This window comes from Schistocerca gregaria, chromosome 5 (genome assembly GCF_023897955.1).
Source record: "Schistocerca gregaria isolate iqSchGreg1 chromosome 5, iqSchGreg1.2, whole genome shotgun sequence".
NCBI lineage: Eukaryota > Metazoa > Arthropoda > Insecta > Orthoptera > Acrididae > Schistocerca > Schistocerca gregaria.
In genome coordinates, this window is record NC_064924.1 from 127,865,621 (window position 1) to 127,885,361 (window position 19,741).

General features: G+C 38.1%; 1 protein-coding gene across 9 annotated transcripts in view; it reads right to left on the reverse strand.

The window, feature by feature from the left end:
* Positions 1–9,247: 9,247 nt before the first annotated feature.
* LOC126273053 (centrosomin-like) overlaps positions 9,248–19,741 on the reverse strand; it is a 420,328-nt gene continuing 409,834 nt past the window's right edge. For all 9 annotated transcript variants that reach the window (XM_049976456.1, XM_049976455.1, XM_049976451.1 and 6 more), the window contains 5 exons: positions 18,344–18,604; positions 11,978–12,125; positions 11,054–11,304; positions 10,677–10,908; positions 9,248–10,016 (listed from right to left, as the gene is read on the reverse strand). In XM_049976456.1, coding sequence (XP_049832413.1) covers positions 9,772–10,016; positions 10,677–10,908; positions 11,054–11,304; positions 11,978–12,125; positions 18,344–18,604 — 1,137 coding nt within the window. In that variant the 3' untranslated portion in view covers positions 9,248–9,771. The remainder of the gene's footprint in view (positions 10,017–10,676; positions 10,909–11,053; positions 11,305–11,977; positions 12,126–18,343; positions 18,605–19,741) is intronic.

The window sequence follows — 19,741 nt, forward strand, 5'->3', positions numbered from 1 at the left end:
ATACATGTACTCCAGTATATCAACCAATTACTATTTTCAGTCATAGTCACCCTTTTCTAAGTTTTACTGACATTAATCTGAGAAATGAGCCTAAACCAGGAGTAAATCTTGCTAAAAAGAAGAGAGTTGTATTAATCATTATGTAAATTTTTGAAACCACAAAATGCTGACTGGCTTACTTGTGTCCTAAACACAGAACGTATGAGTAATGATGCCCCAAATAACACATCAGGTGTTGAATCAGAATTAAGGGAGGACTAAAGATTGTGCAGCAACCCTAAAAATATTAGCGTCAGAACATTTGTAAAACGAAGAGGCTGTACAGTATATATAGATAGTAGGCATTAACGGCGTTTCTTGAGTTCTATAAATGTCACTATTTATATTTGCATTATTAAATATGACTGGATGTTATGCCAAAACATTAGGCATTTGCAAATTATTTATAAAAAATCTGTCTCTCAGTGCATTAGTGTTGTATCAAATGATTCCTACACTTTTCAAAACATTTAAGGCCATTTATCACAATACGGAATTGTTGCACCCAGGTACTCAACTGTTCGTGTTCCTTAAGGTGGTTATGAATGCTTCTTTTTGATGGTCCTACGTACACTTGGCCGCAAGTGCAAGGGATGTTATATACTCCAGCTGTGGCTAGCAACATGTATAAGTCTTTCACACTGTTCAAAAATTTGCATACTTTTCTTGTCAGTTTAAACACTGTATCAATGCCGTGTTTTCTGAGTTCTTTGCTGATGCAATCTGTGGCAGTGTTTACAAATGAAAGGAAAACTTTTCCTTTTGTTAGTTCTTTTTTAATAGCAGATTTAAACCTTTCAGGGTGTGGTGCCCTATCTCTCTCCTTGCTCTTTCTTCTAAAAGGCATTCTTAAACAATTGAGCTCATCTTTCAAGTACTGTGGCTCACAGATCCTTTTAGCCCAGTTCACCAATGTTTAGATCAAACATCTTTTCTGCTTGATATGATGATGAGATTTTCTGTAAAGGTATCTATCCATGTCAGAGGGCTTTCTGCAGACTTTATGTGCTAAAGTTCCAACAGGATTTTTAAGTACCTTTAAATCCAAAAATGAAATTGGGCCTCCTTTTTCTTTTTCTATAGTTACTTACCACAAAGAAGACATGTCAAGCTGCAGACAGGCACAATTAAAAGACACTTACCTATAGCTTTTGGCCAGGATGCAAACAGCAATCTGGAGTGAAAGGGGGGGGGGGGGGGGGGGGAAGGGGAAGGGATAGTAGTGTATGGGTGGAGAGAGAGGCGAATGCTGTCTGGTTGAGTGCGCAGAGACTAGATTACCAACAGGTGCAATGTCAGGAGGTTGTGGGGGACGGAGTTGGAGAGAAGAGGAACAAAAAAGGGAAGAAGCAGGAAAAGACAGGTGGATGCATTGGCAGCAGGCTGCAAATAAACAGGGAGGGAGATGAGAATAGGGAGGAGATGATAGAACAGAGGGGGTGCAAATGGTTGGGTGGAGGGTCTCGGGACAGTATGTTACCTTAGGGTGAGCCCGAGATAATTCTAGGAGCAAAGACTGTGTTGTAAGGATAACTCCCATCTGCACAGTTCAGAAAAGCTGGTGGTGAGGGAAGGATTCAGAGGGCTCGGGCAGCGAAACAGCTGTTGAAATCAAGTGTGTTATGTTCAGCTGCGTTTTGTGCCACAGGGTGGCCTACTTTGCTCTTGGCCAGTCAGGTAGTGCCCATTCATCCAGGTAGACAGCTGGTTGGTAGTGTTACCCAATAAAAAAGCTGTGCAATGATTGGTAAAAGACATGGCTGCTTTCAAAGGTGGCTTAGCCGTTGATGGGGTAAGATAAACCTGTGACACAACTGTAATAGGAAGTGCTGGGTGGGTGGCTTGCTCAAGTTTTGCATCTGGGTCTTCCACAGGGATACGATCCTTGTGGCAAGGGGTTGGGTTGGGAGTGGCATAGGCATGGACTAGGATGTTGTGGAGGTTGAGTGGGTGATGGAACACCACTTCAGGAGGGGTGGGAAGTATCTAGGGTAGGGTTTCCCTCATGTCAAGGCACAATGATAGGTAATCAAAGCTCTAGCAAAGGACGTGGTTCAGTAGTTCCAGACCAGGGTGGTACTGGGTGACAAAGGGACAGTCCTTTGTGGCTGGTTTTTGGGGTGGTGGGAGGATTGGGAATTTGAGGGGAAGCAGAAAGGGAGATCTGTTTGTGGACTAGGTCTGGGGGATAGCACCTGTCTGTGAAGGATTTGGTGGGACCTCCAGCATAATGAACAATGGAATTTTTGTCACTGCAGGTACAACGTCCCCAGGTAGCCAGGCTATATGGGAGGGATTTTTTGGTGTGGTAGGGATGACAGCTGTCAAAATTCAGGTACTGTAGGTTTTAATGAGGACAGCAATGCGGATGGAGGCAACAGAGAGGAGGAGGTCAACATCTGGAAGGTGTCATGCTGGGTTTAGGAGAAACACATGAAATGGATGGGAGAGAAGGTATCAAAAGTTGTGAAGGAATAAAGATGTGGTGTCTTAGCCCTGGGTCCAGATCATGAATGAACCTGAACCAAACTAGCAGTTTGGTGTTTTGGGAGTCTAGGAAGGTCTCCTCCAAATGACCCATATAAAGTTTGGCATAAAAGGGTGCCATGTAGGCACCCATGGCTGAGCCGCAGATTTGTTCATATACCTTACCCTTAAATGAAAAGTAGTTGTGGGTTAGGATAAAGTTAGTATGGTGTTTCAGGAATGAGATAGTGGGTTTGAGGTCGGAAGGACATTAGGAAGGGTAGTGTTTAATACTGGTGAGACCATAGGCATAAGGGATGTTGATGTATAGGGAGGTAGCGTCGACAGTGACGAGTAGGGATCATGCTTGTATGCATGTGTATGTGTGTACGTGCGCGCGAATTCTCTGAATTTTTTTGAATACCACTGATTCAAATGTAAACTCTCAGTAATTTTTTTCAATACGTCTGAAATTATGATTATTTTAGAGACATGTGGCAGCTCCTCCTTTCACCAATTATATCCAGCAGAAGTAAGCTACTAATATATGATCCTCAACATATAAAAATAATTTAATTGTGCCTGTCTACCGGCATTTTCCCGCTTGGTAAGTCTTGGAATCTTTGTTTTTAAAATAATTTAATAGGTAGAAAAAAAATCTACTCACCAAGTGGCGGCAGAACACAAACTTAAAACAGGGTTGCAATTAGACACGCTTTCAGAGTCAGTGGCTCATTCTTCAGACAGAAGGGTTGAAGGGCAAGGAAGAGGTGTGAAGGAAAAGGACTGGAGAGGTCTGGGAAAAGGGGTAGATTTCAGGAAAGTTACCCAGAACCATGGGTCAGAAGAAACTTACCATATTGAATGAGAAGGAAAGACTGATTGTTGGGGAGTGCATCGGATGAGAATTGAAAACCTGTGAGCTTAATGGTGGAAGACATGGTAAATCCTCCCAGCAGGAGGAGTACGTTAGTGAAGGTCTACGCCGAATGTCTCACACCTCTACATACAGCCTGCCATCAAGATCCCACCCCTGTGATTCAAATTGACCTGCAGTCCCTCCTTAAAACCTCAGATCCCCCACAAGGACTAACTCCACAATTCACAGAACTTCTCACCTCACCCAAACCACGCACCGCCACCTTTTATCATTTTTCCTAAGATCCACAAACCCAAACATCCTGACCATCCTATAGCTGCTGGCTTAAAAGCACCCACCGGACATATATCTGCCTTAGCTGCAACCCACCTCACCTGCAATCCGAAGTACACCACATACCTTGCTTGTATGCCACCTCCCTCAATACTAAGAGTCCCCACATATATGGTCTGCCTGCTGCTGAACATTTCCTCAGTCAGTACCCAGCTGGTTCCAAACCTATGAAATCCTTTCTACTCACCTTAATAAACTTTATACTTACCAACAAATAATTTACTTTTGAAGTGCAGGCTTGCAAACACATCAGGAGTACCACCATGGAAACCAGGCTGGCTCCTTCCTATGCCAACCTTTTCATGGGTCGCTTAGGGGGAGGTTTCCTGGGATCCATAAGTCTTCAGCCCCTGGTCTGGTTTAGATACAGTGATGACATTTTTACCATATGGACTAATGGAGAGTCTGGCATGTTAAAATTCCTGGAATCTCTGAATACATTCTTTCAGTTAAATTTCACATGGTCCTATTCTGAATCCCATGTCACTTTCCCTGATGATCTCGTCCTCACTGAAGGCCAGCTACACACTTCTGTCCACATTAAACCAACCAACAAAAACAACAGTACTTACATTTTGGCAGTTAAACATTCCCTCCCATACAGCCTTGGCCTTCGAGGCAAACATATTTGTTCGGATGCAGACTCTTTACAGCGATACACCACCATTCTCACCTCCACCTTGACTGCACATAATTACTTCACCAGCCTAGTTCAAAAGCAGATTTTCTGCATCATCACATGCAATCCTGGTACTGTTGATCCCTCCAAAAAAACAACTTCAGAGCACACCTTTGTTGACTCAGTATTATCGTGGTCTGGAATGTATTAATCAGATACTTCAACAGGGTCATGAACTCTTTTAAATCATGCCCTGGAATGAGATACACATCTGTGGAACAACACGTCATATACCAGCTATTATGTAAACATTGTTTGGCCTTTTACACTGCCATTACTATCACCAAACTATCAATTAGGACGAATGGGCATAGGCAGAGGCTGTATACTAGCAAAAACATGCAATATCCTGTTGCAGATCATGCTCTACAGTATGAAAAATGTGACCTCGGGGCCTGTTTTACCACACGCACCACCTGAATTCTTCCCCCTGACACCAGTTTTTCAGAACTTTGCAGGTGAGAACTAGTGCTACAACACGTTTATGGTCTCATCACCCACATGGCCTTAATTTATGTTAATTTCTCCATTTCAGCATTTCTTCACATTAACTACTCTTTTCTTCACTCGATTATAGTATTCTACATCTTATATTTTTCATCGCCCCATCCCACCTCTGTTACGTAAAATTCACATTGCTTCTCAATCTTATTAACTCATGCATTATATTTAAGCAGTAATTTGTGAGTTGCATATTACCGTCTCTTTCACCTTTAAGCTCTCAGCCTTTCAAATCTCGTCCGAAGCAGTCCCCATCGATCAGTCTTTCCTTCTCATCCCATGCGGTAATTCTCCCTTGACCCGCGGTTCTGGGTGACTTTCCCGAAACCTACCCCTTTTGCTAGACCTCCTCAGTCCTTTTCCTTCACCCCTCTTCCTTTCCCTTCAACCCTTCTGCTGAAGAAGGAGCCACTGGCTCTGGAAGCTTGTCTAACTGCAACCCTCTTTTTATGTGTGTGTGTTCTGCCGCCACTGGGTGAGTGGATTTTTTTTATCTATCCAATTAAATTATTTTATCAAAAATTGATTGTTAACATGTAAAAATGTAGATTTCTGTATTTACATGATGCATAGTAGCCACAGACCACAACTGTCCTTTATACCAAGAGTATTTAAGCAGACAAACAGCTGACTTAGTTTTTTGATACTGTAGCAATGTATTTCCTCAGTGTGTGACTAGTTGCAAGTGAAACAGTGCATTTTACTTTTTCTCTTTTAATGAAGACTTGTCTCTCCCACATGTTCTTGAAATTATTAACTTTGCTTATGCATCATCAATCCACAATTATGCTGCACATCAGGTATTGCATATACATAGCTCCACTACAGCAAGTCACCAACAACGTATTCTGTTCCCAGTGAATCATCTTATAGATCTTTTCATTCAGATCCCATTATGTCACTACACTGCACCTAGCAAGGTCCAACTCAACTCATAGCTTCCACACTGGGGAAGATTGTGAATTTAACAAATGAAACTATTCTAGATCTCAGGTTGGGACACACATCAGTCGGTCACTATATCCAAGATATTGATGGAGTGGGCAGCAATGGTGGCAATATCACCCTCTAGCCAGAAGTTTACAACTTGTATTTTCTTTTAGAAAAAATGATAAAATGGGGAAAGCAGGATGTGAACCCACAAACTTTGATACCCTAAGTCCCCAGCTATATCCACTACACTACTGTCAGCTTCCATTGTTGCCTTTATGTCATATGATTCCCTAATCAACAACAATCTCTATTGATCCATTGTGGATGCGGGACAGTGACTAGTCAAATATTTAACAAAGAAATTTGCCAAACAGCCATGCAAATTGAGAAGTTATTTTATTTTGTTTTCATTACTAGTTTGGACAATTCAGTATGCCATATGAGTTGCAGCTACGTCCTCGAAGAAAGCACTTGAAAATTCAAGCCATCCAGAAACAGATGGGCCCCGTATGCAAGTATCGATAATTTTTTAGAGGTGCATGTGGGGCCTGAAGATAGTGTACTGTATTGCCAAAACTGGTAATGAAAACAAAATAAATTAACTTCCCAATTTGCACAGCAGTTTGGCAACTACTTTTTTTTAACCAATCAACAATGACATAACAAATCGTAGCAAGAACGGCGCATTTTTGATGCAACTTCAATGCAATGCTATCTTGAATGGTATAATTTCATAACATGCAAGTTACGAGGGTGACTCCAAAAGAAATCAACAATATTTTTTTTAAATTCATCTTTTATTCTACATGTTCGAAAGTTTTACTGTGTGTAGATACATCCTTTAGGAACGATATTTTCATTACTCCATATAATTTCCATCCTTCTCAACTGCCTTATGCCATCTTGGAACCAGTGCCTCTATACCCGCACAGTAAAATTCTGGACCAACCTGTTGGAGCAACTGTTTGGCAGCGTGCACAAGGGAGTTATCATCTTCAAACCTTGTTCCACGAAGAGTGTCTTTCAGTTTCCCGAAGAGATGATAGTCACATGGAGCCAGGTCAGGACTGTAAAGCGAGTGTTTTGGTGTTGTCCATCCGAGTTTTGTGATCACTTCCATGGTTTTTTGACTGGCATGTGGCCATGCATTATCGTGCAACAGCATGTGGTAGAACATGACTCAGTCGAGCTTGAAGTTTCTTCAGTGTCGTCACATATGCATCAGAATTTATGGTGGTTCCACTTGGCATGATGTCCACAAGCAAGAGTCTTTCTGAATCGAAAAACACCATAGCCATAACTTTTCCAGAAGAAAGTGTGGTTTTGAAGTTTTTTTTCTTGGGTGAATTTGCATGATGCCACTCCACTGATTGCCTCTTCGCCTTTGGTGAAAAATGATGGAGCCATTTTTCATCACCTGTCACAATTCTTCCAAGAAATTCATCGCCAGCATTCTCATACTGTTCCAAAAGATCACTGCATACCGTTTTTCTTGTTCCTTTTTGAGCCACTGTCAACATCCTGGGAATCCACCAGGCACAAACCTTTTTTAACGCCAACACTTTCAGTGTTCTGCAAACACTTCCTTCCCCTACCCCGACGTAGCATGACAATTCGTTCACTGTGAAGTGTGTGTCAGCAGTCACCAATTTGTTAACACTCTGCACATTGTCTGGAGTGTGTGTGCAGAACGAGGCCTGCCGCTGCGAGGACAATCCTCAATATTGTCATGTCCACTTTCATCACATAACCTGCTTGCCCACCGACTAATGGTACTGCGATTGAGCATCTCCATACACCTATTTCAACCTTTTGTGGATGTTTCCCACAGTTTCATTTTCACAGCACAGGAATTCTATGACAGCAGGTTGCTTCTGACGAACGTCAAGTGTAGCAGCCATCTTGAAGACATACTGTGATGGCGCCACTCACAGGAACAGGTTGAACTAAGTTTGAAAACAAGCGGGAAGGATGTATCTACACACTGTAAAACTTTCACACATGCAGAATGAAAATTGTATTTTTACAAAAATAGTGTGCATTTTTTTGGAGTGACCCTTGTATAATACCAAACTTCTGTAAACACTGATATGACATTTCCCAAAGTTTTCTTACAACAAGTCTTACGGATAATGACACATATTTGACAGTACCTCAATGTGCTATTGTTTTGAAATGGCATATATTCATAGAACTTTTAATATAAAAGATACAAAATATAGGCTTCAACTGTTTAGGATGAAATCCATTATGGTGTCTCACAAATTCTGTTTGTGATGTAGCCATGACAACTTGACTCAGGACAATTTCGCTGAAGTTACTCCTTCAGGAGGTCCATAAGAGCTATACTCTGTAAAAGCCATGCACCCAAACTTCTGCTACATAGAGCTAACCAGCATTACAAGGCACAGGATTAACTCCTACCTGCTCAAAAAACACAATCAGTATCAACAGTTGCAAAAAAGATCACTGACTGTGTGTAGATTCAGAGAGGAAATATCTGAAATGTGAATCCACAATTTAAATTCTGTAATCTATTATTATCCATTACTGAGAATTATATGTTCTGCCTCAAAGCCTTTAACTATGAGCCACACCTAACCTACACAATTTCCATCTAAGTTGATGAACATAAACATTAGTCTAGCTATACCTCATACAAAACCTCCAAATGGGAATACACAGCTTGTTAAATTATTTGGCTAGCAAATGTAGACTCGTCTTCCTGGTGCTGCATTACTAAACCCATCACAACAGAAAATAGTTTCTTGTCAGACCTACAGACCAGTTGACCACAAAATTTACCTATTTGAGAGATACATTTCTGGATGGTTGAGGGGTGAGGGGTAGGGTGTGCTACACATAGCTGAATTTGAAAGAACAAAGATGGCCTCTCTACCTCAGTGATAACTACGATAATATAAACATGGTGGTTACTATTTTTGGGCTCCTGCAGAATACTGTCTTCATGTAAATAGATCATACTGGATGGTCTGAAACTCATATGTGCTGACAGAGTCAAGCGAGACATCTTTTGTCTTACAAAAATTGAAATAATTCACTCATTTGTTATTACTCATTAATAAATGTTTTATTACATACTACTACTGACCACAAAAAAATGTTATGTGGCTACCAGCTTGATCTAATTCTTTCTCTGTCTGATGCCACTTCAGCAGTGTGCACATTAATTTTGCTACTTATTTCATCAAACAGCTTCTCATTTTTGGCTGAGTGAACTTTATTCCTGACCTTCCCACCACAATACAATCTGAGGTGGTCACCAGGAATCAAACCCAGCATCTCACTAGACCACAGAAGCATCGTATAAATCTAATAATGACAGGAAAGTAAGGAATACTTTATGGCTACAACTTTGCTTCAGGGAAAAGGGTTTAAAACATTTTTCATATTAATTTGGAAGATAAGTATTTATTTTGTTAAAAAAAGGAAAATGTATAGTACAATATGTACAAACATTAAGAAACAGTTTCACACAATGTGTGAAATGAATTACTTTACAACAGGTACAAATAACAGACATATCAAGAATATTAAAAATATTTGTTTTGAAAATGGTCATGTATTTATCCACTGGCATGGTATCAATACCTCATACTTTACTTTTTGGCAGTATAAAGCATTTGTCAAGACAAGGACAAACTGATGAAAACGTGAAGTCACATTAACCACTATTTCAAATATCCTGAAAAACATTTTACAAGAAAAATATATTTCACAAAGTCAAATGTCACTGTTAATCATGCAATGCCAGCCATTTCACTGCATCTGTTTCTATCACTGACACTAAGTTAGCTTCACAGCAACAAATAAATTACCCTGAGCCATACACCAAATTTTTGGGTATGAATTCATCTTGAAAGAAATTTTAGAATTTCTTAACTATATACACTCAATAATTTGTAAACACTCTGCGAAGTTACTCATATTCTTCTGTGCATGAACCTTCTGTTGTTTCACTTTGCAAATTAACCCTCGATTGCTTGAGTATGGTGTGTGTTTTGTACAACTGCTTACATATAGCTTTTTCAACCTGTTTCTTTCTCTGATTTGCACTTACAAGTTGTTCAACTGTTTTCTCTAAAGCTTTACGAGTTTGAATGAGGCGTCTCTTCAGTTCTGTATTTTCTTGCCTGAGCAGTATCAGATCATTACATTCATTCTCTGCAACAAAAGAATTTTACCCATCTAATAATTACAACACAAAATCTTAACAAAAAATAAAAACATCGTACTTCATCAAGGAAATTAGTTCCACTGATGAATACTGATGAATTGCAGCATTGCATTTGCATTTATATATTGACTTAAGTTGTATCAGAAAGGAAATTCACTTGACAAAATTATGAGATGTAATATCTGAATATTACTTATAAGGCAAAATTTTTAGTATTGCTGATATGCACATTTAAAAGTCATTACATTATCCTAGATTTCAAAACTATTAGTTCATTCCTCATTTGTGAGAGTGAGGGGATAAAAGGGTATAGAGGGAGCATGAAATCAAAAGGGGGGAAATATTACAAACATGAACATATTGTTAACCTGTTATTCAAGCTGCCATCCATGCATATTTTCAATTCTCTCTGCTGGTAAGTATTACCTTACCAGCACCTTCAATGGCATGTAACAGCTATAGCAGCCAGTAAAAGCTAAAAATGAAAGGTAATAATAGGGCACTTGAAACTTCCTGACAGATTAAAACTATGTGCCGGACCAAGTTTGAGTCTTGGTCCGGCACACAGTTTTAATCTGTAAGGAAGTTTCATATCAGTGCACACAATGCTGCAGAGTGAAAATCTCATTCTGCAATAGGGAACTTACTTGAAGTAGGAACAAGAGCAGAATTATTTTGAAATATCCCATCCTGATTTTCCAGATGCTGTGTCCTTTCCAAATGTAGCGAAGGTGTCTGTGCAGGAGCAGCCTCAAGGCTCGACAATCGGCCTTGATCACTTTCAATTCCTAAATCAGGTGAAGTTGCAGTATTTCTCGTTTCAAAAGAGTCCAATTGTTGTTCGCAAGGGGCAGATAATTGCCTGCCTACTCTAGGCATCTGGAAATAAAACGGAGGAAAATGATCTTGTCTAAAGACAGCATTACTTTAATTCTATAATAAATAATTTCCAGTGAAATTACTAACAAAGAGACATTATACAATTAGTAAAGTATCATAATTAAGATTGAGCTGAGTGTCTTACCATTCCTCTATACTCATCTGACGCAAGTTCTTCCGACATGCCATCAGATAAATCACTATACTGTCTAGCAAGTACATGTTGCATGCCACTACTGTTTGTGCTATCCTTCATACTGTCAAAGAATCGGGATGGCAGAGACCAGAGGCTGGTTGGAAGCGAGCCACTTTCACCACTGAACACATCAAATCCAGATGACAAACTAGATGGGGACATAAGGTCCACTTTATGACCTATACTTTTTTCTTGCACTCCTGCATTGAAAAATGTTCTGATTATTTATTTGAAATGCTACAGAGATATCTCACATACTGTTTATAAGAAATCACATGTATTCCTTGTATTTACTACTTAAGATGTTGCTTCAAAATTGTAATAGATAATTACAACCAACCGAACTCTGCATCATTTTTGTTTAGCAACTTTGTAAATCATCATTTTTGTTTGGCAACTTTGTAAATGATACCAATGAAACAGTGAACATCAGTTTTTTAATATTAAAGAACTAGAATGTAGCAAAAAATATACAGGATGACATATCTTTCTTGCATTGCATTTCTGCTTAATCATGAATCAGTGTGACAATGATTTAAACTTTTACTTAGGAGGAAATGTAGAGCGTAAGCTAAGACAAATATTGTTAATGAAATCTTATTGTCATAATTTTACTGGGTACTAACATGTTATCTATTACTTCAGCACCCCTTCCCCAATTTACTATTTCCAGCACAACAAGAAGGAAGCTTCTTCTTCTTTTTTTTTAAAAAAAAAAAAAAAAAAAAAAAGCTTGAGGATACTACAGATATTTCTTCATTATTCAGTATGTGTACTTCACTTGGGAGATGACTGGATACTGGTATATTACTGCAAAGTCATATTTGAAAAACCTGTACACAAATTTATAAAGAACTTTTTTGTAGCTCTTACCAGATGTATGTCCACTTCTCACACTGAGTGCCACTTGTTGATTTCTCTCATTAATTTTAGCAAGATTTTTCTCAAGTTCAGAGTTTGCAAATTCTAGTTCTTGGACAGATTTTTGTAAAGCATCCTTTTCTTCTTGCAGTTTCTTCACCTAGAGAGAAACACATTACCTTGCTAAATAGTGGAAAATACATTTCATAATAACTCAAACACTGAAAAGCAGAATAAAGCAAACGTTCCACACTATTATAATAATGAAGTCAATAATGCATACAGTTTACTAAACATCCTAAGTAGAATTACTGGGTTAGGTAATTTAAAGGCCAGGAATCTCAGCACAACTCAGTGTAAGCATTGAGAAATTGATGGTTCAAGAAGAGGTACATAAGCAGTCGACAGCAAAGTTTAATTCTCATAAGTGAATATTGTTCACTGAATGTTCAGTTCACATTTATCTACTGTACATGATTACTGTGCAATTCATGCTTAACTGTTTGGCAAAGAATGCAAGACAAGAAGACAGTTGCGACTTACATTTTGTGAAGATCCTTCACTGCAATGAAGACTCAGTTTTAATTATTGCCGTACCACCTCCGTTATAAAATCAATGACACTTCAGTCCCTATTCTGTGATAGCATAAAACAATGAATTCTCATTTATTCTCATTTGATTCCCCCCCCCCCCCCCTCCAGTCTTCTCTCAGTCCTATCTGGTATAAATTCAACATCGCAAAGCAATACTCTATAAGAGGGTGACCCAGTGTACTGTACGCAGTTTCTTTTATGAATTTTGTAATGGCAGTTTAAGAAGTTTCTTTTGGGAAAAGGCTGAACATTCTAAGTGTACTACCAATAAAACTGCCTTCAGTTTACGTCCCTACAACATTTACTGCAGGATCACACCAATTTAAAATTCTGAAACTTCCTGGAAGATTAAAACTGTGTGCCGGACTGAGACTCGAACTCAGGACCTTTGCCTTTCGCAGGCAAGTGCTCTACCAACTGAGCTCCCTGAGCACGACTCACGCCCTGTCTCACAGCTTTACTTCTGCCAGTATCTCATTCTGGAATTTAAAATTCTCCTACCCATAATCCATAGATATTTATTCAAAAAGCCTCTAATTTACATCTTTAATAAGTGACATAAATTTAAAGAATTCTGTTGGTGCTTATGTGGTGGGCCTCATACTTTGTCAGTTGCCAATTCAAATATCTCGCCTCAATGACTTTGTAATTAGTTCTAATCTTCTGTTACCATCATTTGATTGTAAACAATAGCATCAAATGCACATAATCTAAGAGAGCTGCTCAGATTGACTGCCAAATCATTTGCATAGAACAAAAACAAAAAATTACTTGGAGAATGAAACATATAGCTTTGGTTTCCTACCAGGAATCCCAATGAGTTATTACTTACTGTGACCGTTATGATAGAAAATCATGGATTCAGTAACACAGTCTACGTGATATTACAGGAGCAAGCAATTTCATACGAAGCAGATTTCCAGGAATAGTATTAAAACACTCCTGAAAATCTATGACTATGGAATAAATTTGAGATCCCTTGTTGATTACACTCATTAGTTCATAGGAACAGAGAGCCATTTGAGTTTCACAAGAATGATATTTCATGACTTTGTCCTGTATCCTATGTAACAAAAATAATTTGTAAAATGGGATGCAAGAATAGAGTTAAATAACATCTTTTAAATTTTTTTGCTGCCTGCCAAGTACAATTTTGCAGTCCTCGACAGACTGAAATCCCCATGCCACAGTCATCACAGTGCTAGGTGGAGGCAAATCAAAATGGTGCAGGACACTGATAAAATGGAGTATTATGCAGTAGTTCATTTTAGGCAGCTGCAGAAATGTTGTAGCTGCCTGTGTAATACATCTGGTCCTATGGTTCTTTTGACATGGCTCCAATCTGTTGCAATGAGATATAACAAATAAATCATTCTAGGGGATTAATCTTGAATATGATGGACATCAATACTGATGACTTTATAACTTCAGAACAAAGCAAATTCTTTTATTAAATTTTTGTAGAGCTTTACATGAAAGTCCTTCTTTGAGATGTTGTTCAATTCATGTAGCCTTTAATGTTTTTTACACCATCATGGCATTATCTCAATTTCTGCACTTTCTCATATTCAAATAGGTTTGTATTGATAACACCAAGTCTCGTTATGCGTGATGATTTTTTCCAGAAAATAATTGTAAGTGTGTTATATTTCAAAATCATGGTACGCATGGTATGCATTGTCATTTTTGTTCTGGAATAAAGCTGGATGGGATCAACATTGCACACAATTTTCTCTTCTTTCAAATATTCTGAAGAATGTCTCAAACCCTTGATTTACAGGTGTTGCATCACTGCAACTTGCGACACAATGATATTGACACACTATCGCCACACATCCACTGTGTAACACTATCTGCTCACAACTGACTGGTCAAACGCACATCTAATGTTTACAGTTGCCACTTCAAGCTGCCACCATAGTTAGTGTACTGACCATAGCTCATACACCTGGAATGTCAGTCTTGGAACTTTTCAGATGGACAGTGTACTCACATCAATTTATATAATATTAATTTGTTGTATTTAATAATTTGATCCTTGCCTTGACTCTTGACACTGAACAATCATTTGGCCACCAAAGGAAAAAAGCTTCCTGTGCTGACATGGCGAGTAGATACTTCATCCATACTATCCACTTGGTCTATCTTGTACTAATCTTTTCTGCTATTTCCATCTGCTGCCCCTCCCCTTGATGTCTATATCTATGTCTACATACACACTCTGCAAGTCACCATCGCACACAGCATGAGGGGAGGGGTGGAGACTACCTTGCACCATTGACAGCCATGTGTTGTTACATTTTGCTTGCAAATGGAGCAAGGGAGAAATGACTGACTATATGTCTCTCTTCCTTCATGGTTATTACACAATATATATGTTGGTGGCAGTAGAATCATTCTGCAGTCAGTTGTAAAAGCCCAATCTCTAAACTTTTGCATGGAAAGAACATCACCTTCCCTGAAGAATTTCCCATTAGAGTTCACAGAGTATTTCTGTATACTTCTGTATTGATTGAACATATTGGTAATACTCCTAACAATACCCTCTGAAGTTTGAGAAAACTGGTTCAACACTGGCCAAACCAAAATCTGGACGATTTAGGTAATCAAGATTGGGCGAATCTATGGAAAGTGTAAATCCATGTGTTCATGATGATTCTAACCTTTGCATTCATAGGGGTGCAAATTCTTTAAATGTGCATAGATCATGCTTCACCAAATTCTGCGAAAAGAACTTATACTGTACTCTTACAAAATCCAATTGGTGCAAGAAGTAAAGCCTGAGGATGCCACACAAAGGCTGCAGTTCATTAATGATGAGACTGAGTGCCCCTCATTTATCACCATCTTGTTTTCTGACAAAGGTCATTTCCAGCTGAATGGTCATATCAATAAGCAAAACTGCCACTACTGGAGAGCAACGAATCCTAAACAGAAGCATGAGAAACCCCTTAATTCAGCAGAAATTACTGTATGAGCTGCAGTGTTGGCTTGAGGAATTATTGGTCCATACTTTTTCAAGGACGAGAGGGGTCGTGCAGTTACAGTGAATTTGGAATATTATGTGACAGTGTTAAATGACTTTTTAGTGTTTTAATTGCAAAAATTAGCTCATTATAACCAAAGAATACGGTTTCAGCAAGACAGAGCCAGAGCACACATATCTAATGCATCTGTACAGTGAGTTCGTGAAATTTTCCCTGGCAAATTGATCTCCATGAGTGGTCTCATATATTGGACCCATGCAGCCCAGATTTGAGGCCCATGGATTTTTCCTCATGGGGATATGTCATATCTAAAGTGTATGTCACAAATCTGACTTCTCTGGAGAAATCAAAAGAAAATATCCATACTGAAGTGGCAGCCATTCCAATGTCTATATGCCAAGCTGTTGTGCAAAAATTTGTTCATGTTTAAATGAGTGACGTAGCCATACTAGACTGCACTTAAATGTCATTTTTTTAAGTAGTAAATTATTAAACTGTATATTTCAATAGTAAATAAAGATTTTGTTGACAGACTTCAACCTCTATTTTATTTAGATACATCAAATATAAACTTTCTTTCGAGACACTCTGTACACAGAGAGCAAGAGTGATCTTTTCTCACTTTGCTAGAATATTCCTAACAATACCATCATCTCTGATAAACACTCACCACCCAAGACAGCATAATTAACTCTATCCCTTAATAGATCTTCAAGCACCAAATGCTTTAAAAACTGGATTGGCATTCAAACGAGACATATGGATTTAGTTATTTTCAAGTCTTTCAGTTGTTTTTGAATGCCAGGGATGCTTATTTCAATATCTTCCATACAGAAGTCTGCCCAATGGCAAAAGGATCATATCCTTGTACAGCCCCCTGTATGAATGATTTTTTCTAAATGCAATATATAAAACTTCATTTTTCCTTTTTCTGTTGTGTGTTGTCACACGAGACTGATCAATGTGCTACTGAACAGAAGGCTTCAACCTGCTCAGTGATCTTACAAAGGATTAGAATATTCTTGGGTTCTTCACAAGATATTTCACTAATGCATAATGCTAGAAGTTGTTTTATGCTTCGCACATCGATCTTTTTACAGATGCATGAATTTCTATTAACTTTCACCTGTCAACTTTTCTGCATTCTTTCTCTGGTTCCTCACAAGTTTCCGATTTTTTTTATCAATGCATGGTGGTAGTTTCTATTCTTAATTCATTTACTCAATGCACACATCTCCAAAGTACTGTTTACAATCAGTTTAAACTTTGTACACAGTTCATCTATGTCTATCATATTAGAACTAACTGATGTCCACTCATTGTCTAATCAGGATTAGACTTTTTGATGGATTTATCAACTTTAGTAACAATTGTCACCATGACAACATCATGATAACTAATCCCTGTCTCTAGACTGACAGTGTCAATAAAGTCAGGTATGTTTGTAGCTAAAAGTTCTAAAATATTTCCATAAGACATGGGTTGTTGAACTAGCTGCTCAACACAGTGTTTGGAGAAAATGTTCAGAACTACTTTACATAACTGATTCCCATACTGCCTGCAATGAATCTATAGACATCCCAGTCTATATTTAGTAGGTTGAAGCTGCCTTCAACTAATTTTCCAAGACTGGAGAACTTCTGCACTGCTTTGAATGATTCCACAGCTGTTACAGCAGAATCGGGTGACTGGCAAAAATCGTTGAATGATTAACTTGAATTCACCTAGGACAGTTATCAGTGTCCAGATAACTTTGCAGACTCAATTTTGATGTTGGCAGGTATAATAATTTCTTTCTTTCTTTTTTTTCCTCTCTATTTTTCCGCTTCCAAGGAACACTTCCCACAGATAGACACTGTCTTTGCATGGAATCAGCTTAGTTTTGTGAAATGATTTTTGTTGTCTACTCTCTGAGTAGGCTGTTTGTTTACTAGCACTTCTGTCTCACTTCTGTCTGTTGCTGGTTCACTGTCTCATTTACACTTTTATCTCCAGACACCTCCAGACACTCCCACTCCCAAACACTTTAAGACATTTAAAAAATTTTTAATTCCTATCTGATCTTCAACTGTGAATAGTTCTATACATTTGTTTCCTATAGCTTGTCTTATCTCTCACCTCCTCCCAATGCTATGCCTACTGACACCAACTACTGGTAAACAGATGTTTACTGAACTTCATTAAATAACAAGATAATATTACTTTAGCTGTTTAGCAGACACTTACATAGTTTTTCTCCATGACTCTCTGTAAACAGATTTATATATTTAACCACTTCTCCAGTAATAATGTTTCCTCCTTACCTCATTTTTTCCTTCATCTGTGCAAAATTAGTTTCAGCAACTATCACCATTCATTTCAGGATGTACCTTTATTATCATTCTTACTGCTGAGTAATATTCTATTAATACAAGGATCTGATTATTTCAATTCAAGGCAGCGAAATTCTTGACAAATCAGCATCCATGTCGTGACAAGCTAACATAAATGTAGTTAAAAATAAAAGATGCACAAAAAACCAGGAGGGGGATGAAATATGATACATTTTTTTAAATTTCTTACGAAACATTCAAAGATACACACATAGTTCCATGCATTATTATGCATTCATACTCAAAATTTTGACTTTTTTTGTGTGAGAAAGAACTGTTAACAATGAAATTATGGTCTAAAGTAACCTATGTATAAAGTATTTGTTGACTTGGCAGACACTGTACTTTGTCACAAAACATCATCATTGCCTAACATTGCAAAAACCTATATACAATACCACAAAACAAAAACTCATTAGTTTTACCTTTGCTTCTAACTGATAGTTAGCTGCCTGAAGTTGTTTCTCTTTTTCTTGGCTATTTTTCTCAACATCAGTTAACCTTAGGTCAAGGCGGCGTACATCTTGTTCCAAACGCAACTTTTCGTTAACTAGTTTTGTTCTTTCTAAAGTAAGGCTTGATGCTGCAACAGCTGCTTCATCTAACTGACGATGCAATTCATTTTCTTTCTCTTTCAATAGTTTCTCCATTTCCCTTACTTTTTCTCTTGAGCATATTTCAGATTCCTATAAGCATAAGGAGCACTCGGTTAAGTTGATAACTGATATACACTGAATGGCAGAAAAAATGAAGCATCCATATGACATTACCGGATATCAATTAGGGTTCCAGTTATCACTAAAAAAAACTGGCTTTTGGTTATACCAATCTTTTTTATCTCCCTTTTACCATGACTGCTAAAACCACTAAAAATAAATGATTTATGAAATAACAAATTTTCTTGTTTTTATTGGTATTGTCTCCAGTAATAAATGTAGACTTTGAATAAAGATTGAAAAATTCCAGCTAATGTAAAGGAGTAGGAAATCTCTATCAATATGAAGTTGAGGCTGCCACAGAAAGCGGTCTCAGTGTCTCCACCATAGATGAAGGTGAAGAAGACTGGCACCGCAATGGCAGGAGCAAAAGCTCACAAGTTTTTAACTTTCATGCAGTCTCTTCAAGATGCTATGAGTTTTCACCCTAAAGCAACAATAATATTAAGGTTTCAGTTATTATCCCAAGTTTATAGCATGTCAACAGAATTGTAGGTATATAAAACAAATTTACATTCTCTTGCAAGGAACATTGTGTATGTTTTCTCCTTACATGGCATCGCAAGTTTCTTGTGCTCTCTTCTGTTTTTAATTCTTTAAAGCAAATGGGACACTGCACTTCATTGCTACCATACCAAGTAAATTACTTTCATCAAACTAGGGACGATGCCATTCTGCAATGCAGCTGATATCCCAAGACAACAGTGAGGAACTACTGAACTGACCAGGTGTACCTTCTAATTTGCTACACCACAAAACAACAGGTACATTACTGTCTCAGTAGTGCTGTATTGATTCTTGTGTCATGTGTTTGCCACTCGTTTTTAACTGCCGACATTGTTATTACAATAGTGCTGATTGGTCTTCCCATTTTCTATTATAACCCAATATTTCAAAGCAACAGATATTTTGCAAATAACAATTAGTCTTTTTCTTAAAGGTTTATTTTAAAAAACAAAAGTTTTAGCACTGCTGCTATAGAAAATTGATATGTTGGTTTTTTACCTGCTTCTAGTAAAAAATGAAAAACATGTTATAACTGGGACCTAAGAAATACCACAAAATATCAGTTACGGGACTAAAATATCAGTATCAGTATTATCTGTC